Genomic DNA, 27,900 nt, shown 5'->3' with positions numbered 1-27,900 from the left:
GAGCGAGAGAGGAAGAGAGAGATAGGTGGAAGAGGGGGAGACAAGGTGGGGTGGCTAAAAAATGGAAGGGAAAAAGGGGCCATATGGCCAGAAGAGAGGAAAAAAGAGAAAGAAATAGAACGTGTGTGTGAGAAAGAGTAAGGGAGAGAGAAAGAGGGGCGGGGAGGGGGAGGGAAGAAGCCGGTGTGGGAGCGAACGTCCCTTTCTCATACATTTTTGTCGCCCTCGGCCTTTTTTTTCCTGTCTTTTTTTTTTCTTTTTTATAACGCAGCATCTTCCTGCTTAGGTGCGCGCGCGCGCGCGCACGCAACTGTGAATATAATACACGTCCTGCCGTATATCCTCTTCCTTCTTCTCTCTCTCTCTTTCTCTCTCTCCCTTTCTCTCTCCCTTTTTCTTTCTTTATTTTTACCCGGTACGTGTCAGGATGATCCTAGTGTTAGTGCTGTAAATTACACGAGAATATCTATTAACCGATGAACCAACGACGCTATTCGTCGGCTCGAAATTGAATCGAAAACCACAGATAGGAAATTTCTTTTTTCCTGTATATATTCATCTACCCCCTCCCCCCTCTAGCCTCTCTCTTTCTCTTCCTCTTCGTCCTCATCCTCGGGGCTCATATTCGTTTCGTTTCGTTTCGAGAGATTTCAATTCGTCGATAGGGGGTGGTGGTGGTGGTGGTTCGTACGTACGTTTTTATGAGGTGAATCGATCGACCAAACCGATAAAGCCGATTGTGCAATTATCGGGTTGAGTTCTATGGATACTCTCTGAGATAGAACGAGACAGTTTAATTGTGGTAGTAGGTAAAGTTTTTCTACTCCTTTTACTATTGTTGGAATTCATGGTTACGCTCGGAGGGATGAAAGAAAGAACCACTAAAGTAGTTTTCTTCCTTTTAAACCATTCTTCCTTCCTTTCTTCCTTCCTTCATTCCTTGCTTGCTAACGTAAAATATTTGGAGCAGCAAGTGGGCGCAAATTTATGAGCAAACCTAAACGAGAAATGTCATGAAAGGATGATGATCGCTAGCTCGGTGTTTGTGCGTTGGTCACAGGTGTTTAACAAATGACACCAGAAGAAAAAGGTCAAACACCACACATTGGATGATTTCTTCTTTTTAGTCTGCCCCCCCCCCATCTGCTGCCTCGTCCCTTATTTTTTTTTTCCTTGTAAATTGGATTTTTAAAGAATTGTAAACGATCCTTTACGGAATTGTAATTGGAGACGAAGGGATAATGCTAAATAGTCTCAACGTGGTTGTGGTTACGCCTAATTAAATTTTGATTAACAATCGTCGAAAAAAAAAAAAAAAAAATAAACAAAAATACAAACTTGTTGAAATTGAATAAGAGTCTATTCGTTTTCTCTTTTCATCGACTAACGATTTTATTGTTGCATTATCGGGCGCCGATCGAACGTGTCATTTATTTTCACAACGCAGCACGCATTCATCGGATCTTTATCAGACGTTGATAAGTTTATCTTTTTTTCTTTTTCTTTTTCCACGCCTTACGCGCGTAGAGTCATCTATCTTACATCGGAAAGGAAATTATTCCGGTATTGTATTATATTGCACGAAAGTAACGTGTTTTTTTTTATTGGGTAAAACGAATTAGTCGTTATTTTTCCGATCAATCGATTACATGCGCACAAAAAATAAAATATAGCAAAACAAGAGAAAAGGAAGTTCAATATTGGAATTGAGAGGGGGGAAAAAATAAAAGATAAATTTGACAGGTATGAACCCAATAAAAATCGGAAAGATTTTTTATAAAACAAATACAATAAAAAGTATTGACGTAGAATTTAGAAATAATTTTTGAGAATAGAATGTCGAAGAATAAAAAGGAACCGAATTCCTTTCCAGAAGAAGATTCACAGGAAACTTTGGTGAAAATCTTTGGGACGGTTTTATTCTTTTATTCGGTCCCTTAACTTGGAAACTACTTTTATGGGTCCCTAAATATGGTAGGTAGTATACCTGAAATCCAGGTAGAAAAATAAGAAATACCGATCCCTAGTCCGTACTTTGGCATGAAAAGCCTCGAACGAAAAGCGACGAGCCTTGACGAGGGTCGGACGGAGGACCAACCCAAGGGGAACTTTACAGAACGTTTCCTTCAAACCTGAGCACGTTTGCTATAACGTTCCTGAATATACAGGAACGTTCAAATACATGCAGGCAAGCAATAGACAGGCAGGCAAACAGGCAGGCAGGCAGGCAGGCATGGTACGCAGCAACAGAACAACAGCAACAATAGCAATAGCAGGGGTTCTCACGTTCGGGTTTAACTTTTTTGTCGCAAACGTGACGACAACAATAGTGACAAATTTAAAAGGCCAAGGAAATTAGACAAAAAGCTACGACTATGAGAAGACAACTGACGACAAAATTTAAGTGTAAGCCTATTTAAACTTCTCGAGACTCTTTGTTGTTTTTCTTTTCGTCTTCGTTTTTTAATTTATAAGTTGGAAAATCTTCAGGGGAAAATACAAAATAGAAATTGCAAACTACCTTGGTGGTAACTAATAAGGCACATTAAAGAGCCGCTCGAGGAGAAAGTCGTAGTCCCGATGGTAGGAGATCGCGATTACGATCTAGACGAGTGACTGGCTGGCTGGCTGGCAAGCAAAACGGACATGTTTTATTTCCTCCCTACTTTTTCTTGCATATATGCTCTACCCACGGTTAACAGTAATAATATTATAAATAATAGATCGAGAGGAACTTGAACGAATCAAATTTTGTTATACACTTATACGTGTAACTATAAATGTTAGGAATAAATCTAAATCTGGTACGTGTGAAATGAAAACTTTCTCTTTTTGCGATAGGTAAAACAACTTATTGCCTATTTCTTTTACATCTAAGGATTTTCACAGGAAGTCTTTAAAAAGGAATTGTTGACCATTGGCGAATCCATTCGCATATTCAAACCTAAACCGATAGAGAGGGTCGGTCGGTCAACAACAGCAACAGCAGCAGCAGCAACAGCAGCAGCAACATCGAGAACGTTTCTTGTATGTACGTGTCGGTAAAACTCTAGGTCGTATTGTTGGCCTCGTAGTAGAGCAACCCGTATAAACCCTCGGTCAGAAAAAAGACAGAGAAAGAGAGAGAGAAAGAGAGAGAGAAAGAGAGAGAGAGAGAGAGAGAGATAGAAAGAAAAAGGAAGAAAGACAGAGCGAGAGACGAGGGTTGGAACCTTTTATACGAAGGGTCGGCTGTTGGTCCCTGCTTCTTTTGTCCGGATTGTCGAAGCGACAGCAGAGAAATCCCCCTTCGACGGTTGCAGTCGTTTCTCTGCCTGTCTGGTCTGGGTTGGTCTGAGTTTAGCTTGGGTCTAGCTTGCTTGCTTGCTTGCTTGTTTGCCTGCTTGTTCGTACGTTTCATTTTTTCGATCTAACTCAAGTTCCGAATCTCTCTCTAACCTTCTGAGACATGTAAGGTAACTGCACAAATGGATCTTGGATTCTGCATTCCCTGGCTATTTGACAAATCGAATCGATTAGTCGTAAATTGAAAGAAATAAAATAAAATAAAATACAAAATAGAGGGAGGAGGGAGGGAAGGAGGGAGCAGCAGGTTTTTCAGTGGTAAAATAAATGAACAGGAAGAAGAAGAAGAAGAAGAAGAAGAAAAAAGAAAACAACGAGCAAGTAAGCAAGCGAATAAGCAAGCGAGCAACTACTAACGAGCATCCACAGTCGTTTTACCATTGCACGGCCTAGAGCTTGCTTGCTTGTTGGTTGGCCTAGCCAACAGGCTGCTTGCTGGCTTGGGTGTTGGTGAAAGGTGTGGCCGCCTTGGATACACGAGAAAACGAGAATGCAATATTCTCTCTGTTTCTCTCTCTCTCTCTCTTTCTCTCTTATTCTCATACATATATTGCTCATATGTATATAATACATCCCTACATACATTGGAAATGATACACACTTACTAGTACACGTATTCATGTTTATACGCGTGCGCACGTGTATGTGTGTATCAGCATGAACATGTAGGATATATTCGCAAGAACGTAGCAGCGGAGAGTTCTCTCTGCTCTCGAGCGTTCTCCATAATTGTTCTCATCCTGGTGCTTCGTTGTTGCCGAAGGTGATAGCCTCCTCTATATGTGTATATATATATGCGTACGAATGTATATGTTTAAAAGGAAGAGAGAAAAGGTAAAACAGATGGTGGAGGAGGAGGGGGAGAGGCATAGGAAAGAGAAGGCAACGATCGAAACGAACGACTCGTATACAGGTGGTCGGAGCGAAACGATCGAAGAGTACCGCTTAATGGGATTCAACGACCTCTCCTGCCCGTGTCGAACGCTCGACTGTCGTCCTCTTGGTCCTCGCGGGATCCTACTTCTTCTATTTCTTTCCTTCTTCTTCTTCTTCTTCTTCTTAGTTCTTCTTTCTCTTCTCAACCGTGCATAGAACTTTTCCAACTCGACGTTCTTCTCTTTCTCTCTCTACATTCTTCTTGTTTTTGCTTCTTCTTTCTCTTCTCAACCGTGCATAAGACTTTCCCAACTTTTGACGGTTCTTCTCTTTCCCTAACATTCTTCTTTTTTTTTCTCTCTTCTCAACCAGTGCATAGGAGGAGGACTTTTCCAACTTGATGTTATTCTCTCTTTTTCTCTTCGTTCTTCTTCTTGTTTTTGATTTTTTTTTATTTTTTTTTGGTATTCCGTTTGGAAGTAAGGATAGGAGGAGACTTTGTCAACTTAACGTTAGGCGATACGATTCGCGCTGCATTAAAATGTTGTTCGCACGAGTTCAAATGGGATATATGTAATAAGAGAAAAAAGAGGGAGAGCGAAAGAGGAAGGAGGAAGAAAGAAGTTATAAAAGGAGGAAAGGAAGGACTAAGAGGAATGGGAAACGTTGCTACTCTCCGTAGCGGTACTGTCCTTGCTCGATCGCCTCGAGCTATGCTGACTTCGCGGTAATAAGCGTTCCCGTGTCCTGAGTTATCCAGCTATTTCTATTCTTTTTCCTAGTAATATATACACAGTTACATGTATTTGCTATATGTATGTATTTCTCTATGTATATATGTGTATAGGAATAATTTGAAATCGTTGATACTCTTAGGCTTGCATTAGATCGAAATAATCGATGCAATAAATTTGATTTTAAACGGGCTTTCCCCAGTAGGCTCGGAATATTCCCGTCATTTTAATGAACAAAAAAAATTCTCTGACGTTAATTTATAATATCGAATGATGATATTTTTTCTTTTGGAAAGAAAAATTATTAATGCTTTCTCGATATAACATGCGAAATGTTTAAAGGAAAATATTTCGAAGAATTTTTTCGAAAGAATAGAAGTAATTAACGGGAACGTTCAAAATAGAAAATAAGAAGAATATTTGTAAGGAGGTCGACGAGATCAATGATATTAGATGCGAATACTTATGAACATTTTGAGATACGAAATTGTGTTACCTGTCGTAGTTTAGTATAATTATGGAAACATTCTTTTATCTTTGATTTTGTTTGTTTGTTTAGAAATAGAAGCGTTCGAATATAAAGTTCCGTGCAATATTTTATGATATCATTTTGAAAATACCGCCGCCATATGCGAGAATACGCAAACCGTGTTGTATACCTGTAGACACTTGAGTTGTCTTGTACGAGCTAAGAATATCGACGAACGACGTCGCGTGCGCTAGTACGTCGATAAGACAACGTTTATGTTCGCAGTAAATCGGATTCCTGCCATCGGCGAAGGGTTAACCGCGAGGATGTTGGAAACGAGTTACGACAAAGGTGGCGTCGACAGGTACAGCCACCTGATCGTATGAGAAAGAAGAAATGGTTAGGGGGAAAAAAAGGGGTGTCCAACGAAAGGGTTGACGGAAGTCAAATAAAACGATCGACGTTCTGCACAATTTTTCACGCGAACTTGGAAATACAAATGAACGAAGGAATAAATTATTATAATTTCATTAACTAATTCTAATACGATTTCTTCGTAATCGTGTTTAGGCTCGAGACCATAGAAGGCGTGGAAACAAAGCAAGGCGCGAAGAAACCATGATTCTCTGATATAATCCACGCGACTCTTAGCCTAACCATTCCCCTCTTTTCCCTCTTGGCTTCGTCCGCGATAAATAACTCTGACTATATCCAATTACATGAACTACAAAATATTCCATGCTCGATTATGCGACACCAAGAGATACGCGCATCTTTTCAAATGGATCGAATTTTTCAAGATGGCGATTACGAATAGTCTTGCTTCGATAAAGATTTCTCGTTAAACGAGAGACACTTATGTTAGTTGTAAATTATAAAATTCTTATTAATACTTTCAGAAAGTTTTAATAAATCCGTATAAAAAGGATAAAAAGAGATGGAATTATTGTTAGCGAGTTGTTTTCAAAGAACATCCCATTTATTGGTATCTCGAATAGAACATTAGGGTGAATTGGAGAACAAGAGTAAGGCAAAGTGCGCCATGTGGTACAAAAATAAAATTCGGCGGAGCGGGCGAACAGGCTAAAGCGCGTGAGCGTGAGCAAGAAGAGCCAAGGTTACGACGAGAACAGCTCGTGAAAGTCAAATTCGTTTGGGACGCAAATGAACCTGAAGAAAAATATGCTCTCTCTATCTCTCTCTCTCTCTCCCCCCTCTCTCTCTCTTTAAGAGAATTATAATTCTATTTTACTTAAAAAAAAAAAAAAAGAAAGAAAACCCCTAAGAATTTCATAGAAAAAGAAAAAAGCATTTCTATCATTTCTCTTAGAAAAGAAATATCTCTCTTATAATTAAGACAAATTTCTTCACGATTGCAAAATAATGTTGGGATCATTTTGGAAATTCAAATGATTTTTTTCTAATCGATTGAAATTCATATTCGAGATTGGTTTTTCGTCGTCAACGTAGAGACACGCCGAGGACTGGCTCTTTCTCCGTTCCGTTGCTGCTGCCGCTGTTACTGTTATTTTTAACTCGACGCCGACGCGGCGAGTCCGTAGTCTAAAACCGTCTACCCTCCTTCCTCCCTGTAGGCTGCCTCGAGTCGCGCCATCGTTTCCCTTCCCCTCCTTACCCCGCCGCCCCGTCACACTCCTTCTATCTTTCTCTTCTCTTATATTCCTTACCTCTTCCACTCGTTCGTTCGTTCTTCTTCTTTGCTGCTTCTTCTCCTTCCTCTTCTTCCTCCTCTTTCCTTCCATTTCGTCAAGCTTCTCTCTTCCTCCCTATTTTAGAGGCCGCACGCACATTCGAAAGGGATCAAGCGTCTGGCCACGTATATTTCGAAACCTATTTTCAAAGTGGCGGGCCTTTCTATTTTGAAAGTCGTCTAGTCGTACGTCAGAGGCGCCACCGTCGTCGCGTAACTTTCCACGAAAGGAAAATGGAGATGTTACGTCAGTTCTTCCTACACCTACGATATATTCCAATAATATTAGATAGGAAAGAATTTTAAATTCGAAATCGTATAAGAAATAATGAAAGAAAAAGATGGTAAGAATAAGAGAGAGAGAGAGAGAGAGAGACAGAAAGAAAAAGAGAGAAAAAAAGAGAGAAGAGAGAGAGAAGAGAGAGAGAGAGAGAGAGAAAGAAAAAGATCGCGAGTCGAGGAGAAAAGTACATTGGCGAGTCCGGCTCTCTCGTTTGCGTTAGCAAAGTGGGAGAAAATTCGTTTCGAAACTTCGGTTTCCCGCCAGTTGGCACGAAGCGGCAACGTCGAATCGCTTGCGTGGCTCGTTCGCCGGAACGACCAACGATACGGCTGAGTACATAAGCGCGAGAGAGCAAGAGAGAGAGAGGGAGAGGGAGAGAGAGAGAAGGAAGGAGAAACCTCGAAACGTGGCAACGCAGCATCAACACGTCGTAGGACTCGGTTCCGTGCTGATACCCACGCTCTCGAGCCATGCCGCGATGTCGCTTTTGCGCCGAGTAAAATACCTCTACCGGCGAGACTTTCTACTCGCAGGAATGGGGTTGTCGCCGTGAAAACGTTACGCGGGATAATACACTACGCCGTCTATGTGATTTATACATACTAACTCCTAAGGCTAGCGTTAACAACAACAACAACAACCAACAACAACAACAACAACCAACAACAACACAACGACTTCTCATCGGTGAAAGCTATGCGAATTGTGCGCGCCATTTTCAAATCTGTTCTATACAAATTCCAACTATAGAAATAAATTTATCTAATATCGTATGAAACATTGCATGCATTTTTATATTAATTGTATTTATATAAGAGAAAATATATAGATAATAAAAAATATGATGAAAAACTCCGGATATGATTTTGTTTATTTCCGTTTATAGAATTCAAACGAGATTTTTTTAATTCTCCCAAAGTTCCCCGACGGAAATTGTTTGGCACGTCATAAAGTAGAAAACATTCTCAGTTAAATTCGAAAGGCTTTAGCCGAACGGCGTACCACCGGTCGTTTCTTCGCTGTCGGTCGGGGCAACTTTCTAGTTTAGCTGACGTGTATAGTGAGTTCGTTCGTTCGTCGTCGTCGTCGTCGTGTATGAGCTCACGCGTATGTGTGTGCGTGTGTAGTCGCGCGCGCGCGCGCATTCGACGCAGGAGCGCGTCGGCCTTCGTCGAAGTGTTGAACGTATATACGTGAGAGAGTTCTTCGTCGAGCCAGGCTTTCTTTCTTTCTTTCTTTCTTTCTTTCTTTCCTTTCTTCCTTTCTTTCTTTCTTTCTTTCTTTCTCTTTCTCTCTCTCTCTTTCTCTTTCTCTCTCTCTCCTTCTTATCTCTGTCGTTTGCGCTCGCGCGCGCACAAGCGTGGAGGAAAACTGGTTCCTGGAGAATAGAGCAACTACGCGTTACCAGCGCAAGAGGAACGAGAAACGAAACGAAACGAAAACCTCTCGACACCCTCGCACGCCAACCGTTTGCCTTAACGTTTGGTCGTCGTCGTAGTTGTTGCCGTCGTTATCCACCACACCGATGATCCTTTTTACATGCTACAGTATAATATATAGGTAGTGTATGTATACTAAATCTACATATAGATACATTTTATAGGACTAGCAAGGACAAACGGCAAGGTGTCCCTAGTCATCGTCATCGTCGTTGTCGTCGTCGTTGTCGTTCGTCGTCGACGTCCACGCTGATAAGCGTCCCGTTTTCAGAGCTTCGATCGAACACACGCTGCTATGTTATCGATCTCAATTCTATGAAAGCATTTCTCCTCCTTCATCGCTTCGGGGAGGATTTCAATCGTGTAAAAGAGAAAGAGAGAGAGAGAGAGACGTATTCGAAAATATACTTAAGACGTGTGTTAGCTAACACGTATCTCGATCTTTCTTTTTTAATTAATATATTTGATAGATACCCTCTAAGAGGTATGAGCAGAAGGTCATCTTAGCGATTCGCAAATAATCGACTTAAAAAAGAGGCACGAGGCGGGTTGCGTGTCTCCAAGCAAAGATAACCCTGCTGCCTTACCGACCGAGCGCTCGTTGTACGTCCTCGTCTCGTCCTCGACGTCGACGTCGACGTCGCTTCGCATGTAATCTTTCTCGTAATTCTCCTAGCGCTCCTTTTTTACTCCCCCTTTTTTACTCTCCTCCTCTAGCAGCGCTGCTGCTGCTGCTGCTGCTATATACTTCCCTTCCAACTATTCCCAACCCCCTACTCCACAGCCCCACGCTCTTTCTTTCGCTCGACGACCTCTCACACGCGCTACGTACACCCACACAAGGACGACCATCCGCCTTCTCCACTACCCCTCCTCCCGCTGCCATCCTTATCCGACCGGAGGGTAGTTTTACCCTCGCAAGGGGGCAACGGGTTGATTGCACCGAAGGCCTCGCGTTTGGTAATCGACTCTCTCCACCTCCTCAACCTCCTCCACCTCTACCACTCTTCTCTTCTCCTCTCTTCTCTTCTCCTCTCTTCTCTTCTCTTCTCTTCTCTTTACCCTACGTCGTTCCATTTTACTCTCTCGTGTTCCAACGTTGGGATATCGCTCGATCTTTCTCTACCAGCATTCCCCTTTTTCCGCGCACCTCGCTCGATCCACCCCCTCTCACTCGGTAAAGAGTATGGGAGAGGAAGAGAAGGAGGTAGAAGCAATGGTGGTGGCGGTGATAGTGGTGGTGGTGGTGGTAGTGATAGAGGAGAAGAGAAAGAGAGGAGCAGTGTTGCCATGGCAACGCCCCATGCACAAGTAATGCGCCGCTCTTTGTCCGACACGTTCTACATCCTTCTCACGCTACCCCCACTCCCTTATCAGCGCTTTGCAGTACCCCCACTTTCGGGGCAAGTATCACGCTTCTGCGTACAGGGCCGTTCACGCACTACCGCCGTCTATCGACGATACCGCGAGGAGCCAGCCTTTCCACGAGGACGAATAACGGACGCTCTCGAAAGGAGAATACGAAACAACCAGCCAGCCAGCCAGCCAGAAGGCTGGTAGACAATTCGAGTAAAATCGTCGTAAGAAAGTGGAGTGTAAAATCGACGGAGGGACATAATAGAAGAGCTACATTACCCGCGTAATCGCAAGCGCGATTTTTTTCCCTCCCTCGATCACTCTATGCTATTTATTTCCAAGAAATTTTCTTCCACTTAAATAGTATTGCTCTTACCTATTTATATTTATAAATAGACGAGAAAACAAAATTTCTACATCTCAGACACTTTAACGAAACATGCATCAGGGTTAAGTAAAAAACATAGGAAAAATAGGAAAAAGGGATGTTTGAATCGAGCGGTATAATTGCCGGCGTTACCACCAGCGCCGTATACCACACTACTACCTACCTCTACTACCACTACTACTACTACTAGTATTACAACACTCTCCCCACCTCATCCCTCGAGATATAGATTTTCCGTTGGAGCCAAGCCACCGTTGGGAGACGTTCGGTTATAGGGGGCTTTGAAAAACGCGTCTTCTTGAAATTACCGACGGAGATAGATGAACGGGAAGGAAAGATAGATACATATATAGAATCAAGTCGAAGGATAATAAGAAAAAAAAAGTAAGAAAGAAAGAAAGAAAGCCAAATGATACGAGGTAGGCAATAGTTTCCTACGTGTGTCCTTTTTCCTTTTACGCAGCGACTAAGGAGGAGACCATCAATCGATCGATCGAGTTCGATTTCATCTTTATCATTTTTTTTCTACCCTTTCGATTGGAACAAAATCAAGAAAAGAAAACTAATAAGGGCAGGTTGTGCGTGACAAAACGTTCTTGACAAATTCACCTTCGTGTTGTTACCTTCGTTGAATGTTCAAGAATAATGCAAACGAAGGAGTTGGTCGATAAGGATAGGAAAAAACAAGCGGAGAAAAAAAGGAGGGAGAGAGGGAGAGAAAGAGAAAGAGAAAGAGAAAGAGAGAGAGAGGGGGGGGAAAGAAAGGGAGATAAAGAGATAGAGAAATGAAACGAGAAAGAAAATAAAGGAAAGCAAAAACAGAAGAAATGTAAAGAGGAAGAAGGGGGTAAAAGGATACTAATCGCACGATGATGCCGAAGAAACGAAGGTTTCGTTGGCGTCCGTGTGAAACTGGTTTGAGAGGATGTGATGCGGGTCTCGCACGCATACTGCTGCCTTCGAAGAGTCCACCTTGAAAATTCCTCCGAGGAGAGCGCGCGAGCACGTTCGCCATCAAGTAAAGAGAAAGAGAGAGAGAGAGAGAGAGAAGAGTGAGTGTGTGTGAAAGACAGAAGCTATCTTTACACGCGCACGATCTGCTCTGTTGGTAGGAAAGAGAAGAAGAGGTAAGATCAAGGCGTCCTTGCGCCGAGATGACCCATTTCAATGAAAACGTATACACACACACACACACATACATGCGCACATACGTGAACCTCATCGAAGTACTCGATGTTAAAAAGAAGAAAAAAAAATCCAAAAAAGAAAGGAAAAACAAAAGGAAAGAGAGACAGAGAAGTGAAGTAAAGTAAAGTAAAGAAAGAAAAAAAAGAAAAGAAATCAAATAAAAGGCGTCGAGAGAGTGCGTGGCACGATTTATCTCTCTTTTCTCATTCTGAAATAATACATACGTTCCAAATTAGGTATACACCGTAAAAGTATATATATATACGCGTACGTTATGAACGAAAAAGAAAGAGAGAACCGTACACATTCACGAATATATTTATATATTTCGTGTGGGGCTAGCACGATATAACCTAGCCTAGCTAGGACATACATAAATATAAATATATATATATACATACAATATAAATACATACATACATACATACATACACCTTTTAATATACATATATACGTTTATATATTAAATGTATATACAATTTATATACAACGTATATATATAATATAGCGCAGAAATAGAGGGGGTGGAGAAGGGGTTAGGGGCGTGGTGGTTCGCGAGAGAGTTCGTGGTAGAAGGAGCGGTGGGCAAGGGGGAATACGAGGGGGAAGAGAAGGAAGAGAGAGGGGTGGCGACCGTTCGATAGCGGACGCACGTGGCCGTACTTCTCGAAGCCGCCACCGTGGCGCCAATGTCCTATTAACCCTCGGCAAGCACCACCCACGCAGCCACCCCTTAAAGCGTCGCGCGCAGGCGTCTAACTTACTTAAAGGACACTGACTCCTACGCCGCGACGCTCCTTCTTTTTTCCCCTTTTTTCCCTTCCTTTTTCCCCTTTTTCCCTTCCTTTTTTCCTTTTCTCTTCTGCTCTTCTTTTTTCTTGTTTTTTTTTTAAATTTTATTTTTCTACCTATCTCTCTTTCTCTCTCTCTCTTTTTCTTACTTTCTTTCTCCCTCTCCTATTTTTTGTTCCCTCTATTTCTTTTCTTTCTTTCCTCGATCACTGAGAATAACGTTGATCGATGCCGCCGTCTTCTTCCCACGTCGTCCCGTTCTTTCCTTTTCCTAATTTTATTCTTTTCCTTCCTCTGTTCTATATTCGCGTTAAGGAAGGAAAAAAATCGTGGACGTAGTATTTGTAAGGATATTATTTTCGGGTTTTTTTCAGGTATGAAAAATAAAGAAATAAAGAGAGGGAAATAGAGACAGAGAGAGAAAGAAAAAGAGAGAGAAAGAGGAATGATATTGCTGACACGATGCTGCTGCTGCTGCTGTCTTTCTCCAGAGGTTTACGAGTGGGATACTAGTATGTGTGCGATATATATACACATATATATATATAGAGAGAGAAAGATATGGAAGAAGAGGACGAGGAGAGCTTACGTAACGTCGCGACGCTTCGCAAGGAAATAAAAACGAAAAAAAGAGGAGTTAAAAAGAGAAAAATAGATAGATAGATAGATAGAGTGAGAGAGAAAACTAGTCGACGTAACGTGGTTCACGTGCTTAGACGTACTCTCAGAGTTTTGATTTTCTTTCAATTTGAAATCTTTGATTTGGAAAGTATGTAATTGTAAGTATAATTAAGTAATAGTAATAGTAGTAGCAGTAGTAGTAATTATTGCATAATAAACGTAATAATAATAAGATATGAAAAAACAATAATGACACATATATGGATATCAGAGAGGAATCTTTGGAAAAATATCGCAATAGCCAATCGTAGTAGCTGCTAAGCTGTCGCTGTCGCTGTCGCAGTAGTAGTCGCAGTCGCAGTCGCAATTCAGTCGATTTCGATTTCGATTTCGATGGCGTATGTGGATGAAGGCGCGACGACGACGTCGATGCCGAGAGAAGAGAACGAGGAGCCGACGCCGTCGGCGTCGACGACGGCGACCAAGTGAATTGCGTAACACCGGCGACGCGGGCGTAAGCTCGCTCTGACTCTCCCGATAAGCACCCCCCACCACCTGACCCTCCAAAGGCTCGCGTTACGTGTGTGCGGCCTCGATACGTGATACCACTCGCACCCGCACCCGCACCCGCGCGCGCGCGCGCGCACCCGTCCGCTATTCTCATCCAAAGAGAAAGAGAGATAGAACAAAAAAAAATACAAATACAGATAAAGAGAAAGAGAGAGAGAGAAAGAGAGGGAAGACAAGTTAGATGGACACGAATAGAATGCGACTCCTACGCGTTCCACCTCGACCCCCCTTCATCCATTAGAAAAAGAAAGAGAGCAAGAGAAAAAGATAGAAAAAGAGAGAAAAAAAAGAGAGACTCTGAGAACTGCTGCCACCTGAGCGTGATTCTTTAAAACCAACTATTCTTTTCCTCCTCCTTTTCTCTCTTTCACTCTCTCTTTTTCTTTATCTACCTCTATCACATTAAATTGCATATTTTATTAGATATTAATAACGCTGTAGATATAAATAGATTTGTAGATTTGTTTACAATTCTAATTCATCATTCCTTGTTCTCTCTCTCTCCTCACTACCCCCTACCCCCTACCCACTCCCTCTTATAAATTTCTCCCTTAACATCTCTTCTTCTCCTTCTTTTTTTTTATTTAAAATGTATAAATGAGAAAGACAAAAAAAACAAACTGGATTAACCCTTCGCTTTAATTTTCGATTCTAAACAGATACAATAGACTAATTCTGAATCTCGAGGGAGTCTCGACATAACCAAAAATAGATAGGAGAACGCGAATTGAACGAATACGGTTCTTCCTTCTGCAATGCAGTGGTTCCAAAGCAAAGTTTCCAAAGAGAAAGAGAGAAAGAGAGAAAAATATAGTTAGAAAGAAAGAACGATCAAGGTGGTGTCGCAGAAGGCGACCGACTGTCTAAGATCGAGTACACAGTGTTTCATTCGATCGAATCGAATCGCGGAATCGAACTCTCTCTCTCTCTCTCTTTAAGAGAAGTATACCCGTCGATAGAAGGACAGGGGGAGGAGCAGGAGAATGGGGAAGCGCACCGACGACCAAGAGAGACAGAGAGAGAAACTCTGAGGCACGTGCTACCGAAAGGAGTGGTGGGAATGTAAGTTATGCGCAGCACGTGATCTTCGAAGATCCGTCCGAGCGTTTCTTCAGGGGACGTGTCTCTCTCTCTCTCTTTCTCTCTCATGTATATATATATATATACACACACACACCGCACACACGTATATGTATACAGTTAGTATATTTGCGAGTACGTCCAAGTAGACGGTGCTTCGCGATCCCCACGTGGGGGCAGAGAGCGCGATGCTTTTTTCCGATACCGTCGACCTACTGCGAAAGGTGGTGGAAAGTGTGTGTGTATGTGTGTGTTCAGAGAGAGAGAGAGAAAGAGAGACGGGAGAAGAGGAGGAGGTGGAGGTAGAGGAGGACGAGCACGATGCACCCAGTCGCGTTACTTCCTCCACGTGTGTTTCGCACGTCGTCGCATGCCAGCCCTTTACAAACATGTGTGTTTGTTTATATGTATATGTCATGTTGGAAAAGTGTTTGTTTGTTGTGTGGAATAATTAGAGACCTGTTGGATATCTCTAAAAGCTTCCGTTACTTTTGTCACGAAGATTAGAAATAATAAACTAGGGTTCATGTTATTTCTTTTTTTCTACACCAATAAGTAATTCGGGATAATAAATTATGGTTAGAAAGGAATGAATAAATGTGTAATATCTTAACAGAGATTGACACTGTGTTGCATGATTGAAAATAAATTGTTGCTTAGATCGAACATTATCAAAAAATGAATTATATGCATGATAATAAGGAAAAGAATTATTAAATCTGATAGATGAAAGATGCGATCGCATAATACGATAGTTGATTTAATCGAAATGCACGAGTATAGTTCATGTCTAATTTTATCAGAAAAATTAATTGTACGGTAATGGATGAATCTTTGATTTGAAATATGAATAAACGAGTGTATTTTTTCTTTAACACGATGAAAAATTCATTTGATGTTAATGAAAGAATTTGAAGCTCGATGATATATGAAAAATTTGATGGCTTAATAATCTCGATAGTTGATCCAATCGAAATGTACGAGTTAGGAGTCTATATGTGTGCGTGTATTTGAGTTTAACTCGTGGCAATGAAACAACACACGCAGTAGTGCTTGACTCTCGTCAATGGAGATTATTTGGTCGTTACTCGTTTATGGCTGGCACGTACTTACCCATAGAAGAAAACAATGGGGGATTTTAAAGAGCGAAAAATGAGGGTACGATTTCGCAGGTAGACTGAGGAGAGACGTGTTAATTCGAAGAGGGTTAAGAAAGAGATAAATAAAAAAAGGGAGACAGAGATAGTTAGACAGACCAAACGCAACGTAGAAGAGCAACCAAAAAAATAAAAATAAAAAGAAATAAAAAAAGGAATCCACATTGACATTGAATGATATATTGATGACATTGAAATATATTTGAATGTGTCAACGAATAAGAATAAGAATAAGAAATACCAGCGGGGGGTTTGTGGTTAAAAAAAAGCGAAGAAAGAACACTTAGGGTGTTGATATAGCACCTGCTACTTTAGTTATTCTTACGAAGAACGTGTTGGGTGAAAAAAACCGTAGTAAAAGAGTACTCCTATAAGTAGTTCTTAACGTTATGGTACAGGTGTTATTATTCGTCTTTTGTTATGCGGTATAAACAGGGGAGAAAGGGAAAAGGAAGAAGAAATAAAAAGGATCAAAGAAATAGACCACGATCAACTTACAAAATAAAAAAAGACTCACAAATTAGTTTATCCAAATACAAGCTTAAAAGAGGACAACAACAGGGTCTCTAAAAGCAGGAAGAAAAATATATTATGGTTAGGGTGAGAAAGGTTATGCGGTTTATGTGGGTATATCGATGATCAACCTTTTCATTGTGTGTGCGTTAACCTTAACCTACCGCAAAGTGTCTACCATTTCTCTCTCTCTCTTTATCCCTTCTAGTTTCTTAGAAAAATCCATCGGGAGTGTAGAGTGTGGAAGCCTAAGTGTTATCGATATCCTCCACCTTTCTTCTACTCCGAAAGCGTGCGTAGGCACGTGTCGCGTGCTACCTACGCTATTCCTAACGGTTACCACGGGATATCTCGTGGTCTTGCCTTTTCTTCTTTCTCTTTTCACGACACGACGACCAAGAGACTACGCGTATGTTTTCTACAGGTACCTAACACATATGTACACGTACATACGTACCGTTATCACGACTCATGAAGTGCTTTGATTCCTTTCTTAGATTTTACGCATCAACGGAGAAATGCCCCGCTGCTGGTGGTTCCACTGATAAATCTTATATGCCAATTATACGCTACTTGTACATACTAATACACAAAGAGAAAGATAGAGATAGAACTTAGATCAAGATTGATAGATAGAAGCTAGCTCGTTTTTCCTGCTTGCAGTGAAACGCAAGTTGCATCGGCTGGACGAAAGGGTTCCATGCAAGAGGAGGAAAAGAGACACAGGAATCGGTTAGATAAAGATAGAAAGATAAAAGTTAATCATTTTCAGTAGTTGCAGTTAAAAGCATAGTTTAGACGAACGTGAGAGAAGATGGGTTGGACGAATGGGCTCATGCAAGAGGAAAAAGGGACACGGTATTAAAGATTAATAGAGTATAAATCGTATGATTATACTCTAATTATAGACAGAAATAGAAAGAGAAAGATAGATGTTAGTCATTATCGGTGGTTAGAATGAAACGCAACTTGCGGGACGGAGCAACGATGGAGAAGGGGTGAACGAAGAGGTGGACGAAGGGGTTCGTGCAAGAGAACACAGACACAGGGGAAGGAGTTTAACAGAAAGAGACAGAGATAGAGAGAGATAGAAGCGGCCTTTCCAACAGGCCGAGGCGCCACGTGCTTTTCGCGGTGAAACTATGCGGCCGCACTACCCGCACCGAATTTATGAATGGGAGAAGCCTATTGACAGATCAGCGCATACCGTCCGATAACTCTACGGACAACACATCTCCCTACCCGTTTCAAGCAGGGTTTTCAAATGAACTATAACAAACCGATTATTTACACGTTTCAAATAAACTGCTTGCTCTCCCAATTATTTTTCTATTCGCGTTCGTTCAACAACCTTCTTATCCTTTTTTTAATCTTTCTCGTTTGTTTATTCATGCTTGAAGAAAAACAATATTTGGAACGTTAACCTTTAAACATTTAGTTTTTCCATTGGCAATTACTTTTATCGACACATTCAAAGTTTGCTCTTTTAAACGTATAGTTTTTTACGATTATCTCTCGAAAATACGCCGTGCGTACGATAGTCGATTTTATTTTGTATGCGTGTGTATATGCGTCATATGTGTATCAATGAGCGTACTACAAAACGATGAAGTATTTGCGTCACCCGAGAACTTATGTAAATATATAGAACTTTTCGTTTATAGTAGGTTACATTTTCGAGATCTCTCTCCCCCAATGAGGGTACTTCTCGTTTTTTTTTGATCCTATGTAGTTTTCGAAAATATTTTTCTTGTGGGTATATTTTTCAGTAAGGGTCTATGAAGTTAAGCTTCTTCATCGTCACAATTATTTCTATTATATAATAAATCACGTAATGAAGTTTCTAAGAAGCAAAAAAAAAATAAAAATAGAATGATTTATAATATAAAATAAATCATGAAATAAATTTGGAGAATTTTTTGATTTACAATTAGTTCATTGTCAGTATTATTATTACCAAAATACGTATAATTAAATGTACAGTAAATTATATTAAACTATTAACATTTCTGATACCTGCCGTCGGAAAGTTGGAAGACGAAACGCTTTGACGAATTACGATAGAAAAATATTTCATCTTCTAATAAATAATCTAAATTCATTTCTTTTATTCAAAATGATCAATTTTGATATATCCAAAATCAAGATAATAAGAATGCAATGAATCTCGTTGAGGAAATTGTCGAATTACTAGTACTGCTAGTCTTAATACCAGTACTATTAGAAATGAACAACTTACTTCATGTCGAATTTCTACAAGTAATTCGTGAACCATCGTCGAACAATTCCGATCAACAGCGGATGCAGTATTAGTTTGTTAGAACTTCTCTCTCTTTCTCTCTCTCTCTCTTGTGTAATGGTCGAATGACTATACCTAGATAAATCCTTCGAAACTTTCATCAATTTCGTCCTGTCTTTCCCTACTACTTGATACTTTCGCAACAGGAACATAATTTTGATAATCGAATGAAACGATGAGAACCGATAGAAACAGTTACTGGTAAATAACATTTTCTTTTTTCTTTGTCTCTCTCTCTCTCTCTTTATCAAATCAAAGAATTATTTTTATTAAACGTAAGAGTGAAAATCGAATCTGAAGAAGTAGGATGACGATAAAAAAGAACGACATCGGTGGATCGTCGAAAATAAATGAAATGAAGTAAGTTAGCACCGAACTTTGTGCGGACGTTGTGTTTCCAATAGCTGGACGCGACGGAAAGAATTTAACATGTTTAGTATATCTCATCCTGGACATTGGTCTAACCTTATACCCATCCTTTCAAAATATATTATTGAATATATTATTATCAGAGAAAGAGAAGAAATACAAAAACAATATGAAATATATGCAAAAACTAGTCATTCGATCTAAAGTGTGAGAGAGATGAAAGAGCAAAAACGGGTAGGATATTAAAAAAAAATTGTGTATACAATTTTCTAAAAAAACATCCTTGCGAGATAAGAAGAAATAGAGAAAGATAAAGATCAAGATAAAAAGAAAGAAGGAAAATAAGAGAAAAAGAGAGAGAGAGAGAGGATTCGGGTTGTTGTCGTCGTAGTAACCATGACTACGATGCCCCCTCGGTGGTTGGTCATAAACGTGCCCACCTCCTTTGGCCACCTCCACTGGTACCATATCACCTCCTCTCTACCATCAACCAACACCACACCAGCAGAACCAGCAGAGCTCGAAGAGAGTCGAGTGAGCGTTTTCTCCACGGCGCCGGTGGCCAAGTAAAGAAGAAGAAGAAGCAGAAGAAGACGAAGAAGAGGAAGAGGAAAAAGACGAAGAAGACGAAGAAGAAGAAGAATAAAAAGAAGAAGAAGAAGAGGAGCCAGCCTCCAGCTATCTCTCTCTCTTTTTCTCTCTCACGCGCCGCTACTTTACCCCCACCTAGCGGGCAAACGGCGACCCACGACCCAGCGTCGCTGCCATAGTCACCTCACAGCGATTCCCCCCACCACCCCTCGCAAATACATCTATCGTGTCGAACGCGCGAGCGCAACTTACACACACACACACATCACACAGCACAACACAAACGCACATACATATATCTTATACACGATTCTTTCTCTCTCTTTCTCTCTCTCTTTTTGCTACCCCCCTCTCTTTTTATACGTTATCATCGGTGCCGCCGTCATCGTCGCTGTCGCCGTTCTCTACCGTCCTCCCCCTCCTCCTCCTACTCGTCCACCTCCACCCAACTCTTCCTCTTCGTACTACACCTCTCTGATCCAACTCTCCTACCCTCCGCGCCACCACCCCACAGCCCCAGGCCAAGGAAACGCGGGATCGCTTCGAATTCAAACTACCGAACACGAGGTTACCACGCGTCAAATCTGACACACGTACTACTCGATCTGTTTACGCGCTCTCAGTTCTTACCAATCTAATCTACCTGAATTCTTATTCCTTTGCTTTACTTTTCTACTCTGTCTTTCTACGAGGATACTTCATTCCTTAGTTTCTTTCTTTTTAGGTTTTAGGAAATTAGATTTAAACAAATATTTTATTCTATATGTTTTATACGAGATATATAAGAGAAAGATTTTTTTCCGAGTTATACGAGAATCGTTGGAATCGAAATTTCGTGATCGAATATCGCGTCGTCGAGGTTTATTCTTTCTCGATTGAATTTATTATACTTAAATGTATTTTTGAATAAAATGCGACGGTAGATATGTAATGCGAGATATTAGAATTTGGAAAACGGTGGAAAAGTAAGTTGAGAAATATTGTGTGGAAAGATGGCGAGAATATACGAAGGAAGTTCGTTTCGTCTCGCCGTCGGCCGATCGACCAGCGACGGTCGCAGTTCCTCTCTCTCTCGCTCTCTTTCTTTCTCTTTCTTCCTCTCTCTCTCTATCGCTGTGTTTTTCCCCCGTTTGTCTAACGACTCGATAAATCATGAAGAAAGAAAGAAGAATATTGTAGGAACGTAGACCATGGTTGCTGGTTACGATTGACAATGACAATGATGAGAACAAAGTGTAAGAATCCGAGGAAACCAAGCAAGCAATCATTCAATCATCCAACCAACGAACAGGATCTTGCACGACACTCACCTGACCAACGTCGCACCACATTATTATTTCGCTGGCACCGACGACAGCATCTTGATTCGCTCGTGCACCATACACAGTTAGTCTCGATGGTAGCTCGGTTCTCAAGTGAGGAAACACGTTTGGGGTGGAATCGAGATTCCACCAGGGCCGCAGCGAGCGTAGTCGCTGCCGTCCGTCCACTGATCCGGCTTCTTCTTCTTCTTCTTTTTTTAAAGTTATCAATCCTTACTTTTATCACACGTTACAACCACAAATGTGTCCCACTGTCTTTCTTTAAACACGCGACTATATTTGATATCTTCAACAATTACTTTCTATTTGCCTCATCAACGTGGAGACACAATACTTGAGTTCGCAGTTCTATTTGTCGTCGTTGTTCTAGTCGTTCAAGAAGAAGAAAATGATTGGATCCACGCCCGAAAAATATATCTCTCTTTATCGTTGAAACACAGTGTATTTTAACTCACCGTTCAACTATCAATATTATTATATACGGTCTTTTAATTTCTCCTTTATTCGTCACCAACTCTCTTCGTCCTCATCTCGTAATATAGTAATAATAATAATAATACATATCACACAACACGATGTCCACACCGAGTTAAACGATAAATATACGACGCGACTCTCAGCTACACGACTGCCGAGTTGCGGCTAGCTGGCCATGCAAAGCATTACTGAGGTACTCTGGCAAAACAGTCCTCGGCCGAGTGCCGCCGCTCGGTTTTCCCCCGAGTACGACTTCGTCTCTTTCCGTAGATGCTCGGCCCACCTGCACTTCGCTACGCCGAGCAGTACCGTATCTACCCTTATACCGTACCCTGCATATATTCTTCGATCTATTTACTCTTCTCTCTGCAACTATCATACGAATCCAATATTCTTCCTTTTATTTTACCTTATATTTCTCAAGATCTTGATCTACAAGAGAGATCATTCAACATTCTTTAATCCCAAATCTTTTCTCTCTTTTCTTACAAAACACGTAATCATTTATCATGTATTTCATTTACTTTTCTCTTATCGTCGTTAAATTTTCACCGAAGATCTCTCTCTCTTTTTCTCTCTCTGTCTGTCTCTCTCTCACTCTCTGGGAATACTTTTTAAACGATAGGTAGACACGTGCGCGCGTACATATACAAAGTATTATCTCCTCCCGCGTGATCGATCAACGTTCTTTGTGAATGAAACGTCTACGGAAAGGGCTCCCGTTATCATCGATCGAGGTTGTAAAATTCTAATGACTGCTTCGAGACTCCGTGCCTCGGAGGATAGGAGATAACTCTTATTATATCGTCTAAAGGATATTCCCGTTGTAAATCCTGATGCAAGTGGAACGACTTACGTGCATACAGTTTCATCAAAGAAAAAAGATGGAAAAAGATTCTTTTGGAATACAAAAACATCCTTTCCCTTTTTGCATTGTTTTCAGCTGATCGACGGTGTTTTCCTGCTCGAGCTTTTTACTACTTCTGTTACTACTATTACTACCAACTACTACGCATTTTTCTCACAAATACGAACGGCTCGCCGATAATATCCATCGTCCGCAGGAGAGTTTTGGCTTTTAATAAATTACATATAAAACTCTATTGTATGCCAAACGACGCGGCATATTGTCCGCGTTCGAATGGGAGATTTCGTTTAAGCGGATGGCCGAGCTCTATTCACGCCTCGTAAATTAACTGTATAATTAATATTGAATATTCCCCGATTGTTTATATACCTTTCAGTATTTTCTGTAAAAGGAAGTGCATTATTTAATCCCGAACGTTCGACGTGCGAGTCTCTTGTATTTATTAAAGTCCATTATTGATTATTTTCAATACGTAAAAAGAAACAAAAGGAAAATCGAAAATAAAATAATCGAAAGAAAAAAAAAATCACGTTTCAATATCGGAGAGTAAAATTTGCATTTTAAACTAATAATAAAGAATTACAATTATTTGTTAATACATCTCGCTAAACGGTAAATAAATTTAATATATTATACGTTAATATATAATAAAAATGAGTAAAAATAATATTATATAAAAAAAAAAAAAATAAAATGAAAGTGGTGGGCCCCCCGAAGTTGAGGTAGTATTTTTCAGAGAAACTAACGCGTTGGTAGATACGGGCCTGAGACGGTTGGGCGTATACGACAAAGAGCCTAAGAACGTAGCGCTCGACTAAGACCTCGACGGCCCGCTTCGCTCCTCCCCGCTACCGCTCGGCTTCGTTCGGCTCGGTTCGACTATCTCGCTCGTGTTCTCTTCTCTTTCTCACTCTTTCTCACTCTTTCTCTCTCTCTCTCGCTCGTTGAACGCTCGACGGAGCCTTCCAACGGCAGAGCGGTAGCTTCGCGTAGCTTCGTTCGCGCGCCACCTTCTATACGACCAAGAGGGTAAGAAAATTCACCGTCAACATTTTTATTCTCTGTTGGTCGAACGGCGATCGTCAACGGGACGTCTCGAGCGCGATCCAAGACTTCGTTTGAAGCTACATCGATGTAAGTTCATAGCTTACTTCCTCGGATCAGCGATACTTTGAATTTTCCGCGACATTCCGCGTTACGTCGGTCTCGAGGGGAGCGCGCCTCGTGCTTTGCCGTACTAATAAGTAAGACAGAGACAGATATAGAGGTAGGAGAGAAAGAGAGATGGAAAAAAGATTCTTGCTTGCTCTTTCATAATGAAGAAAAAGAAAAAGAGACAAACAGAGAGAGAAGATATGATACTCGAAGAAATATATATAAATTGTATTTTTATTTTATATTTAATTATTATTATTATTATTATTTTATTATTATTATCATTTATTTATTTAAGATGAAATAAAAGAGATCGGTTTAAAAATCCAACAAAATTTCCCGCTCGAAAATGGCCAAGTAAAAGTAGACCGTTCGTGGAACGTTTTACGAGCGTCTTCGAAAGCCAAGAGTCCTTCTCCTCCTCCTTCTCCTCCACTACTTCCGGCCTCGATTTCGAGACATCGAAACGACTTCTCTTCCCGTTTTCCCGCCACTAGTTGTAGGGGACCTCCAAGAGAGATCGAGCTACATAATAGCAAAAACTTGAGCCACTTCAGAGTACTGACTCGAAAATACATAGATTTGTATATAAGTAGAAATACTCATATAAATATTTGTATATAATGTATCGATATACATATTAGATTGACCAATAAGTTTGTGCGATTTTTTTTAACAGTAAATAACACGATAAAAAGTTTATGGACTTATTGGCTAAACAAATATTTTTTTGATATACTGTATAATATGAGTATAAAATTACGATATATTGCGTGTATAATATCTAGCATTCAGTATACTATATTATGTACTAAATATATTATACAGTAAGTAGTATACAATATATGGTATATACAATATATTATATACAGTAAATAGTATAGAATATTTGTTATATACAATGTACAGTGTACAGTGTTTTTTATATATTTATACATATTTTATTACATATATGTCTATGTAATATATAGACGTAAATATATAATATATAATAATAGTTATACAGTCATAAGAAGTCGGGTCATGTCGCGAATAAAGTTGGTGCGTCGAGTAAGTACGATATCGTCGTGCATGTATATATACACACTAGAATAGACCTTGTTTACACGCGCGATTCACCTTCGGCTTCGGAGTCGGAAGCTCGTGGAAAGACGTAGAAATACGACGACCAAATCGACGTTCTCTGTTTCTAACGACGCGTATACCATCGGCTAACGCTTCTAAGAAAGAATAAGAAAACAGAACGAGAGTCAACAAGAGAAGAAAAAGAAAACGAGCAAAAAGAAAGCAGCGAACGAAAACTAAATAATAATAATAATAATAATAAGAAGAAGAAAAAAAAAGAAAATAAAAAAAGAGAAAAAGAAAGCAGAACATGACGGAAGGGTAAGGAAAGGATAGGTAATAAAAGGGAAAATGGAAAAGGGAAAGTAGAAAAAAAACGACTTGTGAGAGAAAAAGAATTCTCGATCGAGATATTCCGTCTAAGGTTCATAAATTAAAAGCACCTGTTTATATTTATGCACTCACGCATGCACACCTACATGCACAGAAGACGCAAGCAGGGAAGTTAGATGGAAAGAGAGAAGTGGGGAGGGGGTAGGGGAAGGGAAGGGGCAGGGTTAAATATTTAAAACGAGACAGGTGCACGTTTCTCTAATCGACTAATTCGTCCATGCGAAGACGACCTTTTCGCGATTATTGTGTGTGAGAGAGAGAGAGATGAACGGAGATAGCAAATGAGTGAACGATTAAAAAGAAACGAGAAAAGGGTAGGAAAGATGGGGAAAGGTTGAAGAAAGGATAACAAGATGTAAACAGAGAATTTAATAGGAAGCGACCGATCGGAAGCTCGTTAAGAATTCCGATGTTCAAGGATGATAAGGATCGGTAATCAGATCCTTATTCCATTCTCGAGAATATCCTTTTCCTTAAAACGCGTCCTGCAAGGAGTAGGTATTCATTTTGATTTGTCGTTTTGTGAATATATATATCTTCTATCTTACAATTAGTTTATAAATCTTCGACGTTTGGATAATATTTTCGTAACAAGCGGTTTATGATTGTTTAATTAATTCCTTTAATAATTCATTAATTATAATTATTGACAAGTTAGTACATTAATAATTTCTTAAGTATTGAAGTATTTTGTATTATTTGTGTACTTTGATTTTTATTGTTAAAATATTTAGGAATATTTATTTTTTATTAATTAATATCTCTTTTTCTTCTTTCTTTCTCGGTTTGAAATGTTTATTTTATTTATTTTTTTTTCTTTTCCATGATTTTCATTTATGTTCTTTTTGATAGATCGATAAGGTTTAGTTGATAATTAATGAATAAAAATATAGAAGAACGAAGAGGAGAGAACAGACGGATTTATGTGAGATTCGTGTTCGTGCGTATAGTATACACCTCGTGCATCTTATCTTTTGCTCGCGCACGACGATAAGGATATCCTTATCAGTGATAAAGTCTTTTCGATGCTCAAAACGTATCTACGAACGAACGAACGAACGAACGAACGAACGAACATGTTGAGTTTTTCCAAGTGTACGTTTCCAGTCATTTGCATATACATCTTTCTTTCTTTTTCTCTCTTTCTATGTGTATAATACCCTGTATATGTATCTAATTTTATACTCTAGAATATTTGTTAAGAAATCAAAAGAGATAGTATTATATACTTAAAAGTACATGTATTATGTTATCTTAGCGCCTATTTTAAAGAGAGATATGTCATCGAAAAATGTACTTTTTTGAGATGGTCACATTCGTGACCTTCCCCTTGAAAACTATAATGTATTTTAAGCAAACGCATTTGTGCTTTTTTATTAAATATTTATTTGAATATGCATATATATATATAATATTACGTAATATGTAATATATTTAATATTGTAAGATATTCAAGAAGCATTAATTTTCCCCCTATCGTTTATACCGATAACACATATATATTATATTCCATTATATGTATGTAGATGAAATTATATAAAGTTATGATTAATTTTTAATTATATAAATCCGAACAATATTTCAAATATTCTATATATATATATATATATATATATATATATATATATATATATATGCACATACATAAACGATATTTTCGATGAGATTAATTATGAATATATATAATATATTTAATTAGGATGTAGCGTATGCACTTACTTTTATAAGATTAGTATGAAACCCTCGTAAAATTGTCTGCCTAATTGCCAAAGAATCACAAAGGTTGTTGCCTTGATAATCGTTCAAAACTTACTGTGTCTTGGTAAACAATCGGTTACCTTTCACAGATCACTTCTTCAAATTATTGACAATATGAAAATTTTCCTATAAAGGTTAGACTGTTTGTATACTTTTAATAAGAGTGTTAGTCGACCGATATTTTCCATGTTATTAAAGTGTATTTCTCGTTGAGGAATGAATATTCAAAATGATTTAGTCAGGGAATAGAATTTTAATATTTCAAGTATATATGTGTATGTATGTGCATATTAAATGTCAAATTTTATCAATGAAATAAACATATGTAGCAGTTAGAATGGAGAAGATTCTTTGCTTGGATGTTTTGAGATACCCGCCGTTAGAATAATTAACAATTAAACTTTAAATCTTGTATTATTTCTGTTTAGAAACCTAATATTTACAATATACAGTGTAGAATATACGGTTAATGTCATATACATTGTACGGTATATAATATATAATTATAAAGTAAATAATTAAAATATATGATATACGGTATACATTGGAAAAAATCTATGCATATAATGATGTACATAATGATGTGAATGAATATAAATATTTATATTTGTAAGTATATAAATATGTGCACGTAATGTATATATCAGAAAGATGAATGAAGAAGGATCGACGGGGTGCATCTACGAAAAGCATGCACTAGGTCAGGAAAGTCAGAAAAGGAAGAAGCATATCGTTTCCCTTTCCTTTTAAATTTAAAGGGACGTAAACTCTCTCTCTTTCTCTCTCTCTCTTTTTTTCTTTTTATCTCTCTTTCTTTCTCTGTCTTTTATATCTCTCTTTTCCTCTGTTGAGATGAGGGAGACGCACGTCGGAAATTCGTCCGAGAGGATTTAAAGTTACGAGCCACGCCAAGTCCTTCTTCGCGGTGCAGGAAGTTTAGCCTTTACCTCTATTAATTTCTTTCCGCTCTCAGAAAGTCTCGAGAAGGGACGACGAGGAGGTGAAAGAGGAGTTGAAAGAGGTTGTAGAGAGAGAGAGAGAGAGAGAGAGAGAGAGGGAAAGAGAGAGAGGGATAGAGTTC

The 27,900-nt window shown here is 39.5% G+C and overlaps 1 protein-coding gene across 2 annotated transcripts in view; it reads right to left on the bottom strand.

Annotated features, from left to right (window-relative positions):
• Window positions 1-21,800, bottom strand: part of LOC122525139 (GATA zinc finger domain-containing protein 10) — a 32,626-nt gene extending 10,826 nt beyond the window's left edge. The window contains exons 1-2 of one of the 2 annotated variants that reach the window (XM_043647775.1): window positions 21,092-21,800; window positions 7,113-7,399 (exon numbers count right to left, since the gene is read on the bottom strand). In XM_043647775.1, coding sequence (XP_043503710.1) covers window positions 7,113-7,187 — 75 coding nt within the window. In that variant the 5' untranslated portion in view covers window positions 7,188-7,399; window positions 21,092-21,800. The remainder of the gene's footprint in view (window positions 1-7,112; window positions 7,400-21,091) is intronic. The other variant, XM_043647776.1, reaches the window with a different exon arrangement.
• Window positions 21,801-27,900: the final 6,100 nt, after the last annotated feature.

This window comes from Polistes fuscatus, unplaced genomic scaffold (assembly GCF_010416935.1).
Source record: "Polistes fuscatus isolate 324 unplaced genomic scaffold, CU_Pfus_HIC Scaffold8, whole genome shotgun sequence".
Classification (NCBI taxonomy): domain Eukaryota; kingdom Metazoa; phylum Arthropoda; class Insecta; order Hymenoptera; family Vespidae; genus Polistes; species Polistes fuscatus.
The sequence above is the reverse complement of the archived record's forward strand: the minus strand, read 5'-3'. Positions and strand labels throughout refer to the sequence as shown.